Source organism: Geotrypetes seraphini, chromosome 3 (genome assembly GCF_902459505.1).
Source record: "Geotrypetes seraphini chromosome 3, aGeoSer1.1, whole genome shotgun sequence".
Taxonomy (NCBI): domain Eukaryota; kingdom Metazoa; phylum Chordata; class Amphibia; order Gymnophiona; family Dermophiidae; genus Geotrypetes; species Geotrypetes seraphini.
The window spans coordinates 406,217,690-406,238,461 of NC_047086.1; the positions used below are offsets into that span (position 1 = coordinate 406,217,690).

The window sequence follows — 20,772 nt, forward strand, 5'->3', positions numbered from 1 at the left end:
TCTGGATACTGCCGGAGATATTGGTGTTCGGTGGACTTCCTCTGTTGAGACTCTGTCTCTTCAGTAGGACAGGGGTGCCTGGCTGATTGGTGCCGGCTTCAGGAGTTACACCTGGGCCCCCCCAGGTCCCTGCTCCACCCTCCCCTCCGGGTGATTGAGGGGTTTGTTGGTCCTGCAGGAGTCTTCTTTCTTCATTCCAGTAAAAAAAAAAAAAAAAAAAAGTCGACTTCCTGTTAGTGCTGAGCTTTGCAATCTTTGCATTTGCTTGCAGTACACTTACCAGCTGTGTCCTGGCGTCTGAGATCGCGGGAGCAAAGTGGTGAGTGTTTTCCCTGCCTCGGGGCTTGGGTGTCGCGTTGCCGAGTGGAGGGGTGGTTGGGGGCGGAGTCGGCCGTCGGCGGCGTTCGCCGCGTGTGTAAAAAAAAAAAAAAACCCGAAACGCAGCATGGCAACGGAGGCCGGTCAGCGGTGTTCGCGCTGTGGAACGCGCAGAACGCCGTCGGGCCTTTGCTCGGCCGATTGTGAGGCTGCACCAGCTGAAGATGCCTTTTTGCAGGCTTGTGAGCTGGCTATTGCCCGGGTCAGAGAGGCAAGGGAAATTCCCCCGGCACGCGAGGGTGAGTCAGAGCTGCGGGGCTCTTCCTTGGCAGGGGGGAGTTCGGCGGCGGTGGGGGAGGCGGGAGCGCCAGCGGAAGTCGCGGCCCCGCTCCCCGGCACGGATCAGGGCGCTTCAGCGGTCCTTCCGTTTGGTTCATTTTCGCCGGATGTTGTGATGCGGCTGCACCGGGCATATTTGTTACAGGGTGTGCAGCCTGCCCCGCCGCTGCCGGTGGTCAATGTGTCCCGGCCGGTGCCCTCGACGTCGGCGGTGGTGACTGGTGAGACAGGCAGACCGGCTGAGGGCACGGTGGGGTCGCCGGCGAGGTCGCGGGTAGCAAAGAAGCGTAGGCTCGCGACCGCGGAGGCAGAGGACATTCTGCCTAGATCCCCTTTTTCTCTTCCGAAATCGTTGGAGGAGGGGGAGGTCCTGGATTGGGATGCAGTGGATCCCCCGGGTCAAGAACTGGATGACCCGTCCGCTTTGCGGTTATTTCATAGAGAAGAACTTTCTTCCTTAATTTCGAAGGCTTTACAGGGGCTGAATATTTCTCAGGCAGATACTGCGGTATCAGGTAATCCCCTGAGGGCAGGCACGCGTAGGCCACCTAAGTCTTTTCCGGTGCATGAAGCCATGCAGGAGCTGATCTCGGCGCAAGGGGATACGCCAGAGGCCAGTTTAAGGGTGGCAAAAGCCATGCGGCTCTTGTATCCGGTTGACCCGACTGAACTGGACAGCTTCCTTAAAAATGTCCTTTGATGTAACAGCGGTTACCTTGCAGGCCGCAATCTGCAGCTCTTATGCGGCCCGAGCATGTTTGCAGTGGTCGCAAGTAATGTCAGATAATTTAATGGAGTCGGGGGGTTTTGTCCCTTCGGAGCTGGCAGATTTGGAATCCGGATTGGCTTATTTGGCAGACTTCTTATATGATATGATTAGGGCGTCTGCGAAACAGATGTCTCTTTCAGTGGTATCTCGCAGATCCTTATGGCTCAGGCTTTGGGCGGCCGATGCTGCTGCTAAGCTTCGGCTGGTGAGGCTCCCTTTTAAAGGGGGTTTGTTGTTTGGAGAAGATTTAGATAAACTGGTGAAAGATTTTGGGGATACCAAAACTCAACGTTTACCGGAGGATGGGGCTAGGCCCCAGGTGAGGCCCTCCTCGTCTAGACCGCGCTTCAGGGATGTGCGGAGATCCAGGTCTAGTAAGCCCTTCTTCAGATCGGCATCTGATTCGTCCTCTGCTTCAAGACCGAGGTTTCAGCAGAGGGGTTCCTTTCTTACGACGAGACCCTCTGCAGGGCAGCTAACTCGTACCCCAGCCTCTCGCACTCCATTCCGGGCGGAGTGGGCCACGATCACGTCAGATCAGTGGGTGTTGGACATTGTTCAAGAAGGGTACAAGTTAGAGATCGCCTCTCCCGTCGTAGATTCTTTCTTGGTGTCCCCGTGCAATGGGGCGGCCAAGGGAGACGCGGTCAGGATGACTCTTCAGGGGCTGCTCGAGCTAGGGGCGGTGGTGCCGGTGCCCCCGGAAGAGGTAGGCAGCGGTATATATTCCCTTTACTTCATTGTGCCAAAGAAGGGGGGGTCCTTCAGGCCGGTGCTGGATCTCAAAAGAGTCAACAGATTTCTCAGTGTTCGCCATTTCCGCATGGAGACGGTGCGCTCGGTTTTTGCGGCTGTAAGACCAGGAGAGTTCCTCACGTCCCTCGATCTCAAGGAGGCGTACCTCCATATTCCGATCTGGCCTCCGCATCAGCGATATCTGCGGTTTGCGATTCTAGGTCAGCATTCTCAGTTTCGGGCAATGCCCTTTGGTTTGGCAACGGCTCCCCGCACCTTTTCCAAGGTCATGGTGGTGGTAGCCGCCTTCCTACGCAAGGAAGGGATTCGGGTACACCCTTACTTAGACGACGGGTTAATCCGCGCCTCGTCCAGGCAGGAGAGTGTGGCGGTTACTCAGCGAGTGATCTCTCTCCTCCAGTCGTTGGGGTGGATTGTCAACTTTCCCAAGAGTTTTCTGTCCCCATCGCAGTCGTTGGTGCATCTGGGGGTGCGGTTCGACACGGCGCTGGGGAAAGTATTTCTACCCCGAGACCGGGGGGAGAACTTGCAGGCTCAGATTCGCCTACTTCTCGGGTCGGCCAGACCTCGAGTTTGGGATTATGTACAGGTGTGGGGCTCCATGGTGGCGACTCTGGAGGTGGTCCCCTGGGCGCAGAACCACATGAGACCATTACAGCACTCTCTGCTCTCTCGCTGGTCCCCAGCTTCGCTGAACTACAATGTGCATCTCCAATGGAGTCGTCGAGCAGCTCGCAGCATGCAGTGGTGGCTCCACGAGTTGCATCTTTGGAGGGGCATGCCGTTGGCCACGCCGGACTGGGTGGTGGTCACAACGGATGCCAGTCTGCGGGGATGGGGGGCCCAGTGCCTGCAGGCGTCAGTGCAGGGGATGTGGTCCTTCCAGGAGGCCCAGTGGCCCATCAATTTGTTGGAATTAAGAGCGGTCAGACTGGCGCTGCAGGTTTTTCAGTCGCTGATTCAGGACAAGCCGACCAGAATCTTTTCGGACAGTGTCACGGCGGTCGCCTATGTCAATCGGCAGGGGGGCACCCGGAGTCCGCGGTTGGCAGAAGAGGCAAGAACTTTGTTTCAATGGGCAGAAGGACATGTTCCGCTGCTGTCGGCGGCACACATTGCAGGTCACGAAAACGTGCAAGCGGACTTTCTCAGCAGGAATCTTCTGGATCCGGGCGAGTGGGAGTTGTCTGCTCCAGCGTTCAGCCTGTTAGTCCGTCGGTGGGGGTTGCCGGAGATGGATCTCATGGCCTCGTCCCGCAATACGAAGTTGCCTCGGTTCTTCAGCAGACGCAAGGAAATGGGATCGGAGGGGGTGGACGCGTTAGCTCTCCCATGGCCTCCGAATTCCCTGCTGTATGTGTTCCCACCTTGGCCCATGATAGGTCGAGTGTTACAGCGCATCTCTCGCTTCACGGCCGAGTCATCCTGGTGGCTCCGGATTGGCCGCGTCGGCCATGGTACGCAGATCTGCTCAGCGGGCGGTAGGCGAGCGACTGACGTTCCAGGTCACTCCCGACTTACTAACTCAGGGTCCAATTTGGATGGAAGATCCGGCCCGCTTTGGTCTTACGGCCTGGCTATTGAGCGGTCAAGGCTAAAAAAGAAGGGCTATTCAGCGCGGGTGATCACCACCCTGCTTAAAGCCAAGAAACTTTCGACATCAGCCTCCTATGCAAGAGTCTGGAGGATTTTTGAGGGATGGTGCGGTCGCCAAGGATTGGAGCCCTTCAAGGCTTCTCTGCCGGCTATTCTGGCTTTCCTGCAGGAGGGCGTAGAGAAAGGGTTAGCCTATAACTCTTTAAAGGTTCAGGTGGCGGCCATTACCTGTTACAGGGGCCGGGTGGATCGCTCGGCTCTCGCGTCGCAGCCGGACGTGGTCCGTTTCCTCAAAGGAGTTCACCATATCCGCCCGCCGGTAAAGCGCATTTGTCCATCATGGAATCTTAAACTCGTCCTTGGGAAGTTGCAGGGAGCACCTTTTGAGCCCCTGGCAGCGGCCACGTTGAAAGATGTCACCCTGAAAACAGTTTTTTTGGTGGCGATAGCTTCAGCAAGGCGAGTATCGGAGCTGCAAGCGCTTTCTTGCAGAGCACCCTTTTTGCATTTTTCGGAAACTGGGGTGTCGGTGCGTACGGTGCCGTCCTTCCTGCCGAAGGTTATTTCGTCCTTTCATGTGAACCAGAGTTTGTTCCTGCCATCCTTCCGGAAGGAGGATTGGGGGAAACAGTTTTGGTTTTTACGGCTTCTGGATGTAAGACGTATGCTTCTCCATTATTTGGGAGTGACGAATGATTTTCGTCGGTCGGACCATCTCTTTGTCGCGTTCGCGGGTAAAAACAAAGGGATGGCAGTGTCTAAAGCGTCCATTGCGTGTTGGGTCAAGGACACGTTTGCTTCGGCGTATGTGTTGTCAGGGAAGAAGGTACCGGAGCACCTTCAGGCTCATTCCACTCGGGCTTTGGCTACATCTTGGGCGGAGTCCGGGGGGATGTCTTTGGAGGAGATTTGCCGGGCGGCCACTTGGTCGTCGGGAAATACTTTTTCAAAGCATTATCGGTTAGATGTAGCGGCCCGTGCAGAGGCAAGTTTTGGCGCTGCAGTGCTGGCAGAGGCAGCATTGGCGTCCCACCCAGTTTGAGTTTGCTTTGCTACATCCCACTAGTCTGGATTCATCTGCTGCTTTGCTATGGAAGGTAAAATTATGGTCTTACCTGTTAATTTTCTTTCCTTTAGAAGCAGCAGATGAATCCAGAGCCCCTCCCCATAGGCACTGGATGTGTGAAGGGTGTTTAGTTGATTGGGTTAGTTGGGGCTATGGTTGGTAAGTGTATTATTTCATTGCTGAAAAAAAAAAAAAAAAAAAAACCAAATGAAAAACAAAGGATAATATTATGAAGAGATAGACACATTTTCTACTGGAATGGAGTTTTGTTGCGGCTCATTCTCCTTTCGGGATGCTTGGGCAAAAGTGCATAACTGAAGCAACAGAAGGAACACCAGGCTTTAAGGCCAACTGTTAATCAGTTCTCTATCTCCACCTGCTGGTCGATGTGAGCTATACCCACTAGTCTGGATTCATCTGCTGCTTCTAAAGGAAAGAAAATTAACAGGTAAGACCATAATTTTACCATCTGCTCTGGACGGCCAGACCTTGGCGTGTTGGCAATTGTTTGGAAAGTCTTCCACTATTTTCTGGATCGTGGAATGACTAATGTCAAATTCTTTAGCAACTCTCCATAGGTTAATCTTACAAGTGGGTTATATTTCATCATGACCAACAGGTGGAGACTGAGATAAAATGTTGGAATAGTACATATCATGTGACTCCTCTCTAATTACCTCAGTCTCCAGCAGGTGTGGTGAGCTGTACCCATCACCCTTGGTAGGGCTGTTGGAATTTGTTTAGAACTTTTGTCCCCTTTTTAGTGCCGGATTGAGCTGGGGTGGGCCCTGTTTGGGGGTCTTTCCACCCGGCGGGTCCCTCCCCCCTTTCCTCCACCTCACCAACAATTATTTTAGAGGTGCCTCAGCAGTAAGCCTTTCCTCCTAATTCAAGCAAGGCATACTGTTTTGATAGCCAGTGGAGTGTTCTGGGGGGAAAAAAAATCCCGAGCTAGTGCCGGACTGAAGGGTTGCTTTCCCTTTAAATAAGCTGTTAAATTACTGTATTTTTCAACTAACTGGCATGTTTTTTCTAGCTAGGTCATGTATGGACCAATTGAGCACTTCTCAGGGGAAGAGGTGCACAATTTGGTCCAGACGCGAGGCACTTGCTGTTCAGGCCGGTGCAGTGGAGGAGCCTTGTCAGCAGTGGGTGCTGGTGTCCAGGGTTCTCCACCGCTAGTGCCATGCGAACCGGCAATGGTTTGCAGGGAACCCTGGTCTTCCCTGCCGCCCACGGAGGGATTTCCTATCAGCTGTTTTCTTTTACAGCTGATGCCAGCTTTTGCCTGCTTTGATGGCTGGGACAGTTCAGGCTAACCAAGCCGCTATAGGCCCTGGAGGAGTTGTTTTTAGTAGGAACTTTGCCATTTTTCCTCACATAGCTCCTTCATCTTGTATGTAGCCTCAGGTGCCTTCTCCCTGTTTTGGCATTACAGGGACAGGTTTCAGCTGGGGCAGGGAGTCCTATGGTGCCGCCAGGGAGTTTTCCCCCTCATTTTCTTTGTGTTTTGGGTAAAGCATATTTTCAGACGGCTGGGGGTCCTACTTGTGTCCTGGAGGGGAGGGGGGTTTCCCTCCGTGCCTCATGCTGTTTTGACCCCTTAATTGTTTTCTCATCCCCCTCTTCCTCCCTTGTCCAGGCTTTCGCGTATAGCCTAGGATGAGGACTTGTCTTTTGAGGAGAGTTTTAACTAATGTATGGGAACCTGGACCTTTGGGAAGAACCTCCAGGATCCTTTCAAGGGGACGGCTGTTGGTACCGGGGACTTGGGTTTTCCCATCTACCAGCAAGGAGGCGTTCATGGAGTGACTTTTTCAAAGAGACAAGCTCTCAAATCTAATTCAGCAGATCTCCTCGGTGTTGCGCTTTGAGGACGTCACCGCCTGAGACCCCGAGTGTGGAGGACCCTCTTGTTTCGGGGATCTCCTCTGCTTCCCGCTCCTGTTCGATACATCCGGGGTTTTTTCCCCATGGATATTATCCTGGCGTAGTGGACTTTGCCGGAGGCGCCTTTTTCGGTGTGGACGCTCCTTGGCTTGTTTGTATCCCGTCCCAGTGGAGTATAGGGCTACCTTACAGTTGCCAATGGTAGATGTGATGGTCTCAGCTATGGCCACGTGGCATACTTTTCCCGTCGAGGGGAGTTCTGTCTTGCGGGACTCTGAGGAGCATAAGTTGGAGACCATTCTTAAACAGAATTTTCATGTGTCTGCCTTGGGCACTGTCTCACAAGGTGTTCAACTGCACTTTGAGCCGGTGGGGATGTCAGACATTCGATTTTGATGGCATCTGTGACCAACAAGAAAGTGGCTGATTCTTCAGTTGACAATGCAAGCCAGGAAGCGAAGGCTTGGATACCCTGGTGCAGCTGTGGCCAACAGCAGAACTTCAAGGTGGCCACAGACAGGGCTTCTGTATGTGTTCCTTCCATGGCCCATGATAATCGGCATCGTAAGGTAGTTCTAGTTGTGCCAGACTGGCCAAGACATCCAGATGTGACTAGATTCGCAAAGGGAATGTTACGCTTATGTCCATCAGTAAGACTGCCTTTTCCTATTTGGAGTCTTAACCTTATCCTGTGGGAGATCACCAGAGCTCCATATGAGCCTCTAGAGCAGGCCTCATTGATGGACCTCACACTTCAATGGTGTTTTTAGTGGCAATCACTTTTTGGCTCAACGTGTGTCTGAACTGCAGGCATTATCATGTAGAGAATCCTTTCTCAGAATTTGAGTTGGGAGTAGTCCTGCGTACAGAACCTTCTTTCTTGCCTAAGGTAGTCTCGTCCTTCCACATCAACCAGGAAGTCCAGTTGCCTGCCTTCACACCTTCGGAGTCCAAGAAGAATGACAAGGTCCTGAGATTGCTGTATTTCTCATAATATTACTGCATTATCTGGAGATGATAAATGATTTTTGCCTATTCGATCACCTCTTTGTGCTAACAGGTGTGGTCCATAGGGACTGCCCATCTTCAAAGGCAACCATTTCCAAATGGATCCATATGGCCATTTCTTCAGCCTATATCAAAAGCGGGAAATGTCCACTGGTATCCTTGAAGGTGGATTCCACTAGAGGTGTGACTTCCTTGTGGAGAGTGATGTCTCCTGAAAAAAATTTATAGAGCAGCTCAATGGTTCTCCCTCCATACTTTCACAAAGTTTTACAGGGTAAACAGCGTCTGGATTGGATTCTTCATTTGGATCATCCATACTTTCAGCAAGCTTATCTCTACATCCCTAGATTCCGGGGACTGCTTTGATATGTTCCGAAGGTTCAGGAATGATGTGCCTGTTGCACTAGAAGGGAAGATTAGGTACTTAAGAACATACTGGGTCAGACCAATGGTTCATCAAGCCTGTTCTCACGGTGTCCAATCCAGGTCACTAGTACCTGGCTAAAACTCAACGAGTAGCAACATTCTATGCTACGGATATAGGACAAGCAGTGGCTTCCCCCATGTCTTTCTCATTAACAGACTATGGACTTTTCCTCCAGGAACTTGTCCAAACCTTTCTTAAAACCAACTTCTTTCTAGTAGAAGGCACATCATTCCTAAAGCCTACGCTGTCTGATGTTCATTAGTCTGTTTTCTGCCTCAGATGTGCTGGGGTGACCGAATATCTTGTTTCTCCCCTTTATCCAGTAAGGACATGGATGGGGAACATCACTGCTATTGCAATGAATCCAGGGAGTACTCCTTTTCCTCTAAAACAGTTAGTGCAGGTTGCATTCAGGTAGGTGACTCATTTATTTTCACCTGGTTGTGTTCCAGTGGGTTCATATTTTTTTCAGTTTCAATTGTTATATATGTGTGATATGAGCATAACAGACATGTCCCTTGGGGAGTACCGCTCCCTATTATATTTCCCCTCTAAGGCTGACCATCTGCTTTGATACAAACTGAGGAATTGGAACACAGCCCAGAGAGATGGGAGGCGGAGCAAGCAAAGAATTCTAACGAGGCTCGCTACACAAGTTCTTATGCGAATAGATTGACTGAAGGTTCAGGAATAATGTACCTGTCTACTAGAAGGAAGATTATTGAGGTAACTACCTAATCTCCCCTTTCTAGTAACTGTGAAGCTCAAGAGACCCTATCAAAATATTAGGCCAAAGCCTAAAATCCTGCCTCCAAGGATTCATTCCCCAAAGGCACACCTAAGCAGATGTACCTTCAGCTGTCTGCAGAACCAAATATAATTTTGTTGCACCCTGAAAACATCCAACAAGGCATTCCATAATGAGTGCCCCATGATAAAGAATGCAGAAGCTCCTATCCCAGAGAGCTGCCCATCTTGCAACTAGTTTATAGCATGAGACACTCTGGTGCTTGCATTGTCTGAAGCATAACTCTTAACCTTCATCTAGCCATAGATTTCCTTGACACCCTGAGGATAGCTGAGACTAGACCAGTGTTTCCCAACTCGGTCCTGGAGTACCCCTTTCCAGTCAGGTTTTCAGGATATTCACCATGGATATGCATAAACAAAATTTGTATATAATAGAGGCATTATATGTAAATCAGGTTTATGCGCGTTGAGAAACACTGGACTAAACTGTGTGCCTTAAAGAACTGTTACCACATGGCTTAAAAAAAAAAAATAATAATAATAATTCATATAAATGCACACACTATATGTAGAAGCTGAAGAAAAGGCTAAATTGCTTAACAAATATTTATGTTCTGTGTTTGTGGCTGAAGTGCTGGGGGCAGGACCACAGAAGACAAACTTAGTTTTATAGACCGGGTGTTCAACCAGAAGGAACTTGACTCGGTTAACAATAAAGTAAACATAATACTTAAGCATAAGAAGAATGTAGCTGAAATGATTTCCAAAATGTTTGGAAAACAAAAAAGTTTTCAGAGCTTTCCAGAATACAACGAAGGGGCCTAAACTTCTCAGTTTAAGCAGTAACTTATTCCAGAACCCAGCTAGTTTGAAGATGAAAGAATGACCCTGTTCAATTTTCAGATGGTTATTTCTGAGAGGAGCTAGCTAAAATAAAACTAGACAAAGTGTTGGGGCCAGATGTTGAAGGAACTTAGGGAAGTTCTGGTGGCTCCGCTGACTGACCTTTTCAATGAGTCTCTAGAGTCGGGAATAGTACCGGAGGACTGGAGAAGGGCGGATGTGGTCCCTCTCCAGAAAAGTGGAAGCAAGGAAGAAGTAGGGAATTACAGGCTGGTAAGTCTAACTTCTGTGGTAAGCAAATTATTGGATATGCTTTTAAAACAGAGAATAGTGAAGTTTCTGGAATCCTGTGGATTACAGGACCGGAGGCAACATGGATTCACTAGAGGTAGGTCTTGTCCGACAAATCTTATCAATTTCTTTGACTGGGTGACCAGGGAATTGGATAGAGGGAATGTACTAGATGTGGTGTATTTAGATTTTAGCAAAGCATTTGACAGTGTTCCAGACAGAAGTCTAATAAATAAACTATGTGCCCTTGGGATGGGTCCCAAAGTGACGGGCTGGGTCAAGAACTTATTGAGTGGAAGGCAACAGAGGTTAGTGATCAATGGAGATCGCTCTGAGGAAAGGAATGTTACCAGTGATGTGCCTCAAGGTTCTGTTCTTGGGTCTGTTCTTTTTAATATTACTGAAAGGCTGTCGGGTAAGATTTGCCTCTTTGGGGATGATACCAAAATCTGCAATAGAGTAGACACCCAGGGTGATGTAAATAACATGAGGAAAGACTTGGCGAAGCTTGAAGAATGGTCTGAAATTTGGCAGGTAAAATTTAATGCTAAAAAATGCAAGGTCATTTGGGCTGCAAAAATCCAAAGGAACAGTACAGTTTAGGGGGTGAAGAACTTATGTGCATGACAGAAGAGTGGGAAGCAAAAACCCGAGGTACAATTATACGATGGGAGGGATAGAAACATAGAAAGATGACGGCAGAAAAGAGAAAAGGGCTATAGCCCATCAAGTCTGCCCACTCTACTGACCCATCATCTTAAGTCTATACCTAGTGACCAATTCTTCAGATCGACCCTCGTAGGGATCCCACATAGGCATCCCATTTATTCTTAAAGTCCAACACGCTGCTGGCCTCGATCACCTGCACCGAAAGCTTATTCCAACGGTCAACCACTCTTTCTGTGAAGTGGTTGACCGTTATTGACTGAGAGTACCCAAGAAAGGGACTTGGGGGTAATGGTGGACATGACAATGAAGCCGACGGCACAGTGCGCAGCGGCCACTAAGAGAGCGAATAGAATGCTAGGTATAATCAAGAAGGGTATTACAACCAGAACGAAAGAAGTTATCCTGCCACTGTACCGGGCAATGGTGTGTCCGCATCTTGAGTACTGCGTCCAATATTGGTCACCGTACCTTAAGAAGGATATGGCGTTACTCGAGAGAGTTCAGAGGAGAGCGACACGACTGATTAAGGGGATGGAAAGCCTTTCATACGCTGAGAGATTGGAGAAACTGGGTCTCTTTTCCCTGGAGAAGAGGAGACTTAGAGGGGATATGATAGAGACTTACAGGATCATGAAGGGCATAGAGAAAGTGGAGAGAGACAGATTCTTCAAACTTTCAGAAAATAAAAAAACAAGAGGGCATTCGGAAAAGTTGAAAGGGGACAGATTCAAAACGAATACTAGGAAGTTCTTCTTTACCCAACATGTGGTGGACATCTGGAATGCGCTTCCAGAGGACGTTATAGGGCAGAGTACGGTACTGGGGTTTAAGAAAGGATTGGACAATTTTCTGCTGGAAAAGGGGATAGAGGGGTATAGATAGAGGTTTACTGCACAGGTCCTGGACCTGTTGGGCCGCCGCGTGAGCGGACTGCTGGGCGCGATGGACCTCAGGTCTGACCCAGCTGAGGCATTGCTTATGTTGTTATGTTATTATGTTCTTATGATTGTATGTGATGATCTTAAGGTGGCCAAACAAGTTGAAAAGGTGATGGTGAAAGCTAGAAGAATGCTAGGATGCATAGGGAGAGGTATGGCCAGTAGGAAAAAGGAGGTATTAATGCTCCTTTATAAGACTTTGGTGAGATCTCATTTAGAATATGGTATACAATTCTGAAGACTGCACCTTCAAAAAGATATAAAAAGTATGGAGCCGGTCCAGAGGAAGGCTACTAAAATGGTGCGTGGTCTTTGTGATAAGGCGTATGGGGACAGACTTAAAGATCTCAATCTGTATACTTTGAAGGAAAGACGGGAGAGGGGAGATATGATAGAGATGTTTAAATACCTACGTGATGTAAATGCACGAGTCGAGTCTCTTTCATTTCAAAGGAAACTCTGCAATGAGAGGGCATAGGATGATGTTAAGAGGTGATAGGCTCCGGAGTAATCTAAAGAGATACTTTTATAGATGCTTGGAACAGTCTCTCGGAAGAGGTGGTGGAGACAGAGACTGTGTCTGAATTCAAAAAAGCCTGGGATAGGCATGTGGGATTTCTTAGAGAGGGGAAGAGATGATGGTTACTGCAGATGGACAGACTGGATGGGCCATTTGGCCTTTATCTGCCATCATGTTTCTATATTTTTTTTTTTTTTTGAGAAGCGGCAACCAGAATTGCACACATTACTCAAAATGCAGTTGCAACATGGAGTGCCTTTATAATATATTTTATTTTCTATTCTTTTTCCTAATTATTTCTAGCTTTCTAATTGTTTCATGTACTCAGATGTGACGAGACCCCCGATTATTGTAACAATCATACCTAAGTCATTCTGCATGATGACTCCTAGTATAGAACCTAGCATTGTCTAGCTATAATTTGGGTCTGTTGTGATAGACATGAGGGAAGCCTCTGCTTGCCCTGAGATCGGTAACATGGAATGTTGCTACTCTTTGGGGTTTGGTTGTTTTTTAATCTTTATTGAAATTTTTACATAATCCACAAGAACATTCTTCTTGTACAAGTAAAACAGAAAAGAAAACGAATTAAGCAAACTCGCATTTACTGCTACTAGGAACATAATCAATCTTCCTTAGACCACTAACTCAAATGGGGGAGAAGAATTGAATAAATTAAAGAGATACAATATTTAAGAATATATCAATAACTGAAATGCTTAACAGCTATTAACCCCCTCTTTTCTTCTTGCTCTTAAACATTCCCAGAAGCCAAACTTTTCAAATCTAAAAAAGCACGTTGCTGGTCTGGTGTATAGTAGACATATTTAACTCCTTGATATTTAATCAAACATTTGCATGGATATGCTAATAAGAATGTCGCTCAAAGGGTTAAAGCCTCTACTCTCATGGCTAGGAATAATTTTCTTCGCTCCTGCGTTGTTCTCGTGACGTTGGGAAACATCCATACTTTCTTTCCTAGAAACACTAGTTGAGGATTTCGAAAATACAGTCACATAATTGCATTCATATCTTGTTCAAAGACAAAATAAATGAACAATGTGGCCCTCTCTTTGGATTTGGAGATAGTAGATTCTAATAATTCAATAACATTAAGAGAGTCTGTTGGCAACATTTCCTCTACGCCTGGTGCAGTTCTTACAATTTTCTTTTTTGGCAAATAGTAAATTCTGTTAAGTGCAGGAAAATGCTCTGGGGAAAACTTTAATATTTCAGTTAAATACCTTTTCCACACTTCAATAGGTGTAACCCCCAAGGCCTTCGGAAAATTCAACAGACATATATATTTAATCTTCGATTTATAATTTTCCATTTGTTTAATTTTTTTGTTCAAAACTGTTAGCTCCTTTATCAAGTTATTGGTTACAGCTTGAATATTTACCACATTGTCCTTAATTTATTTTATCTCTGTTGAAAAGTCTCCTTTAACTTTCTCCAAGGATTTACCCAGAGCGTCTACAGTACTTACAAGTGGTGTTAATTCTTGTGAAGATCTGGCTACCTAGGTGTTTAACCGCTCAAGAGAGTCCCAAATCTTCTCGAGGGTGACCGCCTCTGACTTTGGTAATTCAAAGCCAGCTCCAGTGCTGGCTCGCGCTGCTCCCTGCTCCCCTTCAATTCTCGTGGCTCTAAGCCCCTGATACGGGGTCTCCCCAGCGCTAGCTTCTACAAAGGGAGCCTCTGATAGGACTGCAAGTTCCTGAGTAGGGGGCGGGGGCGGAACAGGCTCCAGAGGGGAGAGAGACACCTCCTGCTCGAAGTCTCCAGTCGCTCTTCCGGCTGGAGAGAGCCAGAGCCTACCTCCCGGAACTTCGGGGCCAAAAGAAGCTGCGGCAAAGTCCAGAATAGATCTTTGGATCGGGGTGGAGTTCCGGACTGCAGCAGGCTCAGAACAGACACTGCCCTTCCGTTTTGAATGAGGCATTCTGAATATGCAACAGAAGAAAAATCTCCTAGACCTCTGCTAAAACCGCTGGCTTCACGCTGCCACCATCTTGACTCCTCCCCCTAAAGCTTTTCACTCTTTGGGTTTATGCTACGTACTTGTGACCTGGACTCTGGCTACTGTTGGAAGTAAGATACTGGGCTAGATGGACCATTGGTATGACCCAATATGGCTATTCTTATGTTCTGAATGTGTATCACTTTGCACTTGCCTACATTAAATTTCCTCTGCCATTTGGATGCTAGTCTTCCAGTCATAAAGTCCTCTCTCAATTTCTAACAGTCTGCATGCAGTTAACAACTTTAATAATAATAATTAATAATAACAGCAATAATAATTGTCACCTGCAAATTTGTTCACCTCATGGCTCTTAGGTAATAATAATAATAATTTTATTCTTATATACCGCCATACCGAAAAAGTTCTAGGCGGTTCACAACAAGGTGAGCTAATACATGGGATACAGATAAAATACAAATTAGAAAAATGGACTTAAAAACAGATAAAGACAGAAAGCATTTACAAAATAATGCAGAAAATACTGGCACGGCAGGGAAAGAAGTAATACATAGAACAGATCAAATACATCAAGTTGAATATAAGGAACTTGATTGAAAAAATGAAGCAGAATGCATTAAGATGCCAGCCTATCAAAGAGTTGAGTCTAACAATTTTCTAAAATCAAGATAGGAAGAGACCTCTAACATAATTTTTCCAAGCCATACATTCATTTTAGAGGTACTGATGCTGTGCCTGCTCTTTGTTCAAAACAGTCTCCTAAGACCTTGGCTGTGACTCCATTCTAAGAAAACTTATCAGTGGTTCCTTGGCTTTGCAGGTACTGGGTATTCAGGTCCTGGGGCCGTGTTGGCACAGAAATTGGCAGTAACAAACTGGAGAAGATGCCTTCCAAGGAGAAAGCGATTGAACAATTCTTACATCTGTACGAAGAGAAGACTGGTAACGACTGGCATAGCACCGAGTTTACAAAGTATCCAAACAAGTTCTATCCCCTGGAAATTGACTATGGGCAGGTGAATATTTCCTGGGAAGGGAGAGAGGTGTAACTGTAACATTTCTTTAAGAGGGGAGGGAAGAATGAACTGGATGGTGTCGTATTCTCTAGCACCTGTATGACACAAAGCTGGAAATGATACAGTGTGAATAACATTGCAGGGAGCTGTGACTTAGATTTTGGGCAAAATGCTTTTTTTCCATAAAGGGCCTGATGTTCAGCCTTTGTATTAAGCCACTTCCAGCCATGGGATGAACTAACCCCTGGCATTAACTTCTAGGTTGGTGGACATACCTGGCTAGTCAGTTGGCCGATATTAAGACCAGTGTCCAGTTAACTCCTTGCATAAAGCCAGATGAGCTCTTTTGCTAGTCTGACTTTATGCGGTTACTTAGCTGCTTAGTGGAGTAAAAATTGCTGCAAACCAGCTAAGTTTCCATCCTGCACTGGACCATCCACAATCTTGCTGCTTTCAACATAGATGCTTTAGAGGTCGACAGAATTTCAGATTCAACACCGAAACTGGACTGAAATCCAAGTTCAGGTTTTGGCTGGAAATGACTGCATTTTCATCTGAGACCAAAACACTCTCCCACCTGCACCCTACTACTCCTAGGCCCTTCCCAGGCCAACCTTAGAAAGCCCTGGTGGTCTAGTGGGCTCTTTGGAAGGGGAAGGGGTAGAAATGAACCCCACTTATTCATGCCTTGTGCCACTGCCCTTTTGCATTTGAAACCAGCACAGGCAGAAGCTCTTGCCTGTTCTGGTTCCAATCACAGTTGGCTACTCGGATCTCCTATGGCAATCTCAGCAAACATTATGATGGGGCAGAAATGATTGGCGTTACGTTCCTGTCCTTGAAACGGCCGCTAGACCCCCAGGGCTTCCTAAAGTAGGCTTGGGAGGGGAAGTCTTTAGGTCGGATGTTGGGGGGGTCATCTTCAGATTTAGCTTCTGCTGAAACCAAAGGGCCAATTTCGGTCACAGTTTTGCTTTCAGTTGACTCTGAGGAAGTTAAAGGGGGATAGTCAGTGTTACTGTAGCTTTATGTGCTGTGGAATTTCCCTGGATAGCTCTGTAGAAGCAATTTCTGGCTCTTCAAATCACGTTGAATATTGACTTCCGAAAGTTTAACTGAAGAGAGTGCCTGCATATAATAATGAACAGCTTTGGCTGTACTACAGGCAATCTAATAACATTAAAAATATCTATAAGCACAGGTAGCAGTTTGTATTTATCATGTTTAACCAATTGGGTTTTGGTTCTAGAAACCCACCCACAGAGCAGGCCTCGGCCAGATACTGATGTTGGCTATTTATTCATTTAACTGCTTTTGATTTGACAAAGTGCCCTAAAAAACTTACAATTTCAAATAAAATATCTGCAGACCCAGCCTATAATAAAGGGTTTGGGGATGGAGGCCTTGATTTATAATCGTCCCCTGTGATGTCGTTCTCATCTCAGTTATTTGTTTAATTCTAATGCTTGAACATTAAAGTCAGTCAGTGTGAAGAGGGGCTGCTGTGAAATTGTGCAGCCAAATATGCACATCTGGGTAGACATACAAGGGAGTGCTGAAAAGTTTTCAGCCCAACCAGCTTTCTGAATTCTAAGTGTTGCTTTCTACTGTAGCTGAAAAGAGTGTTACTGTATTTTGTTAAATGCCAATTTGCAGAAACAAAATTCTCAGTTTTTAACATTGTTTCAGATCATTGATTGACCCATATCCACGTCATTCGCTTCTTGGTTTAGTTGAGAACTTTTCAGCACCTCCTCGTAGTGACAAAATAATGTCTACTTGTATCCTACCATACATGGATAGTCCTATGAAGCCAGTGGTGACTGACACACACAAATATTTATATTACCTTCACAGCACTACAGGGGCCACACTACATAGGAATTTAGCTATCAATATTGGACACCAACCACATTATCCCAGGACAAACAGGCAGCATATTCTCACATGTGGGTGATGTCATCCACGGAGCCCCAGTACAGACAGCTTTAAAAGTGCATTGCCACTTTAAGTTTTTAAAAACTTCACAACTGCCTGCACCACGCATGTGCGAGTGCCTACCGCCCGACGTAGGTTTGCGGTACCCTAGTTCTTCATTTTCTGTGGAGCGCAGAAGTCGTGTTTTTTAAACTCTGTTCCCACTTTGCAAATTGTTTAATAATTTTTCATAGTTTGTTTCTTTTTGTTAAGAGAGTGATAAAGTGCATATATTGAAATGAGAAAAAATCACTCCATAGACCTATTCAAAGTATTATATGGATGATATAACAAAGTTCACAGGTTTGCTCAGAATCATGGAGGGGAAAACTTTTCAAAGCTGCCAAGCGCGCGCTTCGTTATGTGAGACAGTAGTCCTTGTGGAATCTCTTTATACCCATCGCATGAGTGTTTTTTTCCATCTCTTCCTGTGCGTTCCCTGAGGCAAGACTGAAACATGGGAACTCGCAAGCTGCAAGTTAAGTTTGTCTAGTTCTTTGACTACAAGTCTAGTAAACAGTAGTTTTTTCACATCAAAAACATATATGAAATGATAAAACGTTTTGTTTACTTTCCATGCGATGATTGGGCTGTGAGGTGGTTTTTTCTGGGGTTCGCCCCAGTTTTCCCCTCCATGATTCTGAACAAACCTGTGAACTTTGTTTTATCCCAGGACAAGCAGGCAGCATATTCTTAACGCATGGGTGACGTCACCGATGGAGCCCCGGTATGGACCTTTTTAACTAGAAAGTTCTAGTTGGCCGTACCGCGCATGCGCGAGTGCCTTCCCGCCCGACGGAAGAGTGCGTGGTCCCCAGTTTCTTCGTTTCCGCGGAGCGAAGAAGACGCGTGTATTTTCAACGATCGTTGAATCCAACTTTTTGCCTTCCCTTGCCTTCGGGTTCTTTCTTGTTTTCATTTTCTCAAAAAAAAAAAAAATTGCTTTTTTTTCTTTATTTTCGATCCGGCCCCGGCGGGGCCTGTTGTCACCATACAGGCCTCCGGGTTTGATTTTGCGGAGGCCGTGTTTCCATTCATGCCCCCGCAGCCGGGTTTTAAGAAGTGCCAGCGGTGTGCACGCTCAATCTCCCTCACTGACCCACACAATTGGTGCTTACAGTGTTTGGGTCCTGAGCATCGGGCGGACTCCTGCACCCGCTGTGCCACTCTTAAAAAACGTACTCTGAAGAATCGACAGATCCAGCAGAACATCCTCTTCGGCACCGCATCTGCTATGGAGCCGACTGCGTCGACTACGGTACCGCCAAAATCGGCACCCACCACTTCGACGCCGCCCGATCCCTCATCGGCGTCGCTGGCGCCAGGTAAACCGGCTAAGAAGCCTTTCACCTCCCTTGAGCGCCCTCCGGCCACAGTGGCGACACCAGTCCTACCGGCTTCACGCCGACCCCGGAAACGCTCCGCCCCGATCTCGGTGAGCGCCTCGTCATCGGCCTCCTCATCACCGGGGCGTGGAGCGGCACCTAAGGAACCGAAGCAGAAAAAAGCGGTTCCGGTGCAACCCCTGGATGACCGCATCGCGGCCATCCTCCAAGACACATTACAGGAACAGCTGCAGCAACAACTCCAGCACCTGTTACCGACCCTCCTGGCACCACTCCTTTCGGTACCAGACCGGCCCGAGCCTCGCACCGTCCAACCGGTATCCACTCCATCGGTGCCACTTAACTCTTCCATGCCGATTCTCTCGGCTGAACACCTCCGTGCCCATCCCGTAGGTCAGACCCACGCTGCTGCCGATCCTCCTCGGGACCAGGCAGGGCACCGGTCCCCCCGGGACCGAGACCGGCACCATTCTTCCCGGGACCGAGACCAGCACCGATCTTCCTCTCCCGGTAATGTCTCGGTGCGCTCTGGCAAGTCTCTGTCTAAAACACACCATACTGAGCCTTCCACCCCGATATCTCGACATGCACACACTGATGTCAGGGACCCGGACTTATGGGAAGACTCCCCTCCCGGTACCGAGGAGGACGCATCGTCATCGGAAGAGGAGCCCTCAGCGCCCGATACCACTTCTAAACCTGAGCAATCCTCTTTCTCCAGGTTCCTCAGGGAGATGTCAGCGGCTCTCTCTATCCCTCTAGAGTCTGACTCCAAAAAATCCCAGGCCTTTCTGGAGGCCTTGGATTTTGAACAGCCTCCCAAGGAGTTTCTCAAGTTACCCGTACATGACATACTGCGGGAAACTTTTTATAAGAACTGGGAGAACCCACTCACCGTCCCCGGGGCCCCCCGTAAGCTGGATAGCCTTTACAGGGTCATCCCGATCCCGGGTTTTGACAAACCTCAGCTGCCCCATGAGTCTCTCCTAGTTGAGTCTACCTTGAAGAAAACTCAGGGCTCCAGTGTTTATGCCTCCACCCCTCCTGGCAGAGAAGGCAAAACGATGGACAAATTTGACAAGTGCCTTTATCAAAACGCAATGCTGGCCAACAGGGCGAACAATTACACATTTCATTTCTCTTTTTATATGAAACATCTGGTACAACAACTGTCCGCCCTTCAGAAATACATTCCGGAACGCAAAGTTCCGCTCTTCCAGCAGCAAATTTCCAGCCTCCTTCAACTGCGGAAATTTATGGTGCGCTCTATTTATGATTCCTTTGAGCTGACCTCCCGTGCATCTGCCATGGCCGTTGCCATGCGCCGCCTGGCCTGGTTGAGGGTATCTGATTTAGACATCAACCACCAAGACCGCCTAGCCAACGCTCCCTGTCTTGGGGATGAACTTTTTGGGGAGTCCCTAGACTCAACCACCCAGAAGCTCTCGGCCCATGAGACCAGATGGGACACCCTAGTTAAACCTAAGAAAAAAGCTCCACCTGCTCGCCCTTACAGACCACAGTCCTCGTATCAGCGCAGGTTCTCTGCCAGACCCCTCCATCCGCCTTCACAGCAACCTCGGCGGCCCCGTCAACAACATCAACACACTCAGGCTCGTTCTCAGTCTAATCAACCTGCCAAGCCTCTCCCTCCTTCGAAACCCTCTCAGCCCTTTTGACTCCTTTCTCCAGGGCATAGCCAATCTTCCTCCCTCATTGCCTCTTCCTCAACCAATCGGAGGACGTCTCCAATTCTTCCTCAGCCGTTGGGAGGTCATCACATCGGACCTGTGGGTCCTCAACATCATTCGCCACGGCTACTCTCTCAACTTCCAGACTCTTCCTCCAGACAATCCTCCAATAGAGTCTGCTTCTCACTCCTCCCACACCCTCCTCCTCCTGAGGGAGGTCCAATCCCTCCTTCTTCTCAATGCCGTCGAAGAGGTACCTTCGGACCAAAGGGGTCAGGGATTTTACTCCCGCTACTTCCTCGTCCCCAAGAAGACAGGAGACCTCCGTCCCATCCTCGATCTCAGGGACCTCAACAAGTGTTTGGTCAAAGAGAAGTTCAGAATGCTCTCCCTGGCCATGCTTTACCCTCTTCTCTCTCAACACGACTGGCTATGTTCCCTAGACCTCAAAGAGGCCTACACTCACATCCCCATCAATCTGAATTCACGTCGATACCTCCGATTTCAGATACAGCACCGCCACTATCAGTACAAAGTGCTACCCTTTGGCCTCGCATCATCACCCAGGGTGTTCACCA

The 20,772-nt window shown here is 47.9% G+C and overlaps 1 protein-coding gene across 1 annotated transcript in view; it reads left to right on the forward strand.

Annotated features, from left to right (window-relative positions):
* Window positions 1-20,772, forward strand: part of PARP1 (poly(ADP-ribose) polymerase 1) — a 244,306-nt gene that overhangs the window by 138,590 nt on the left and 84,944 nt on the right. The window contains exon 13 of the mRNA XM_033939243.1: window positions 14,985-15,180. Coding sequence (XP_033795134.1) covers window positions 14,985-15,180 — 196 coding nt within the window. The remainder of the gene's footprint in view (window positions 1-14,984; window positions 15,181-20,772) is intronic.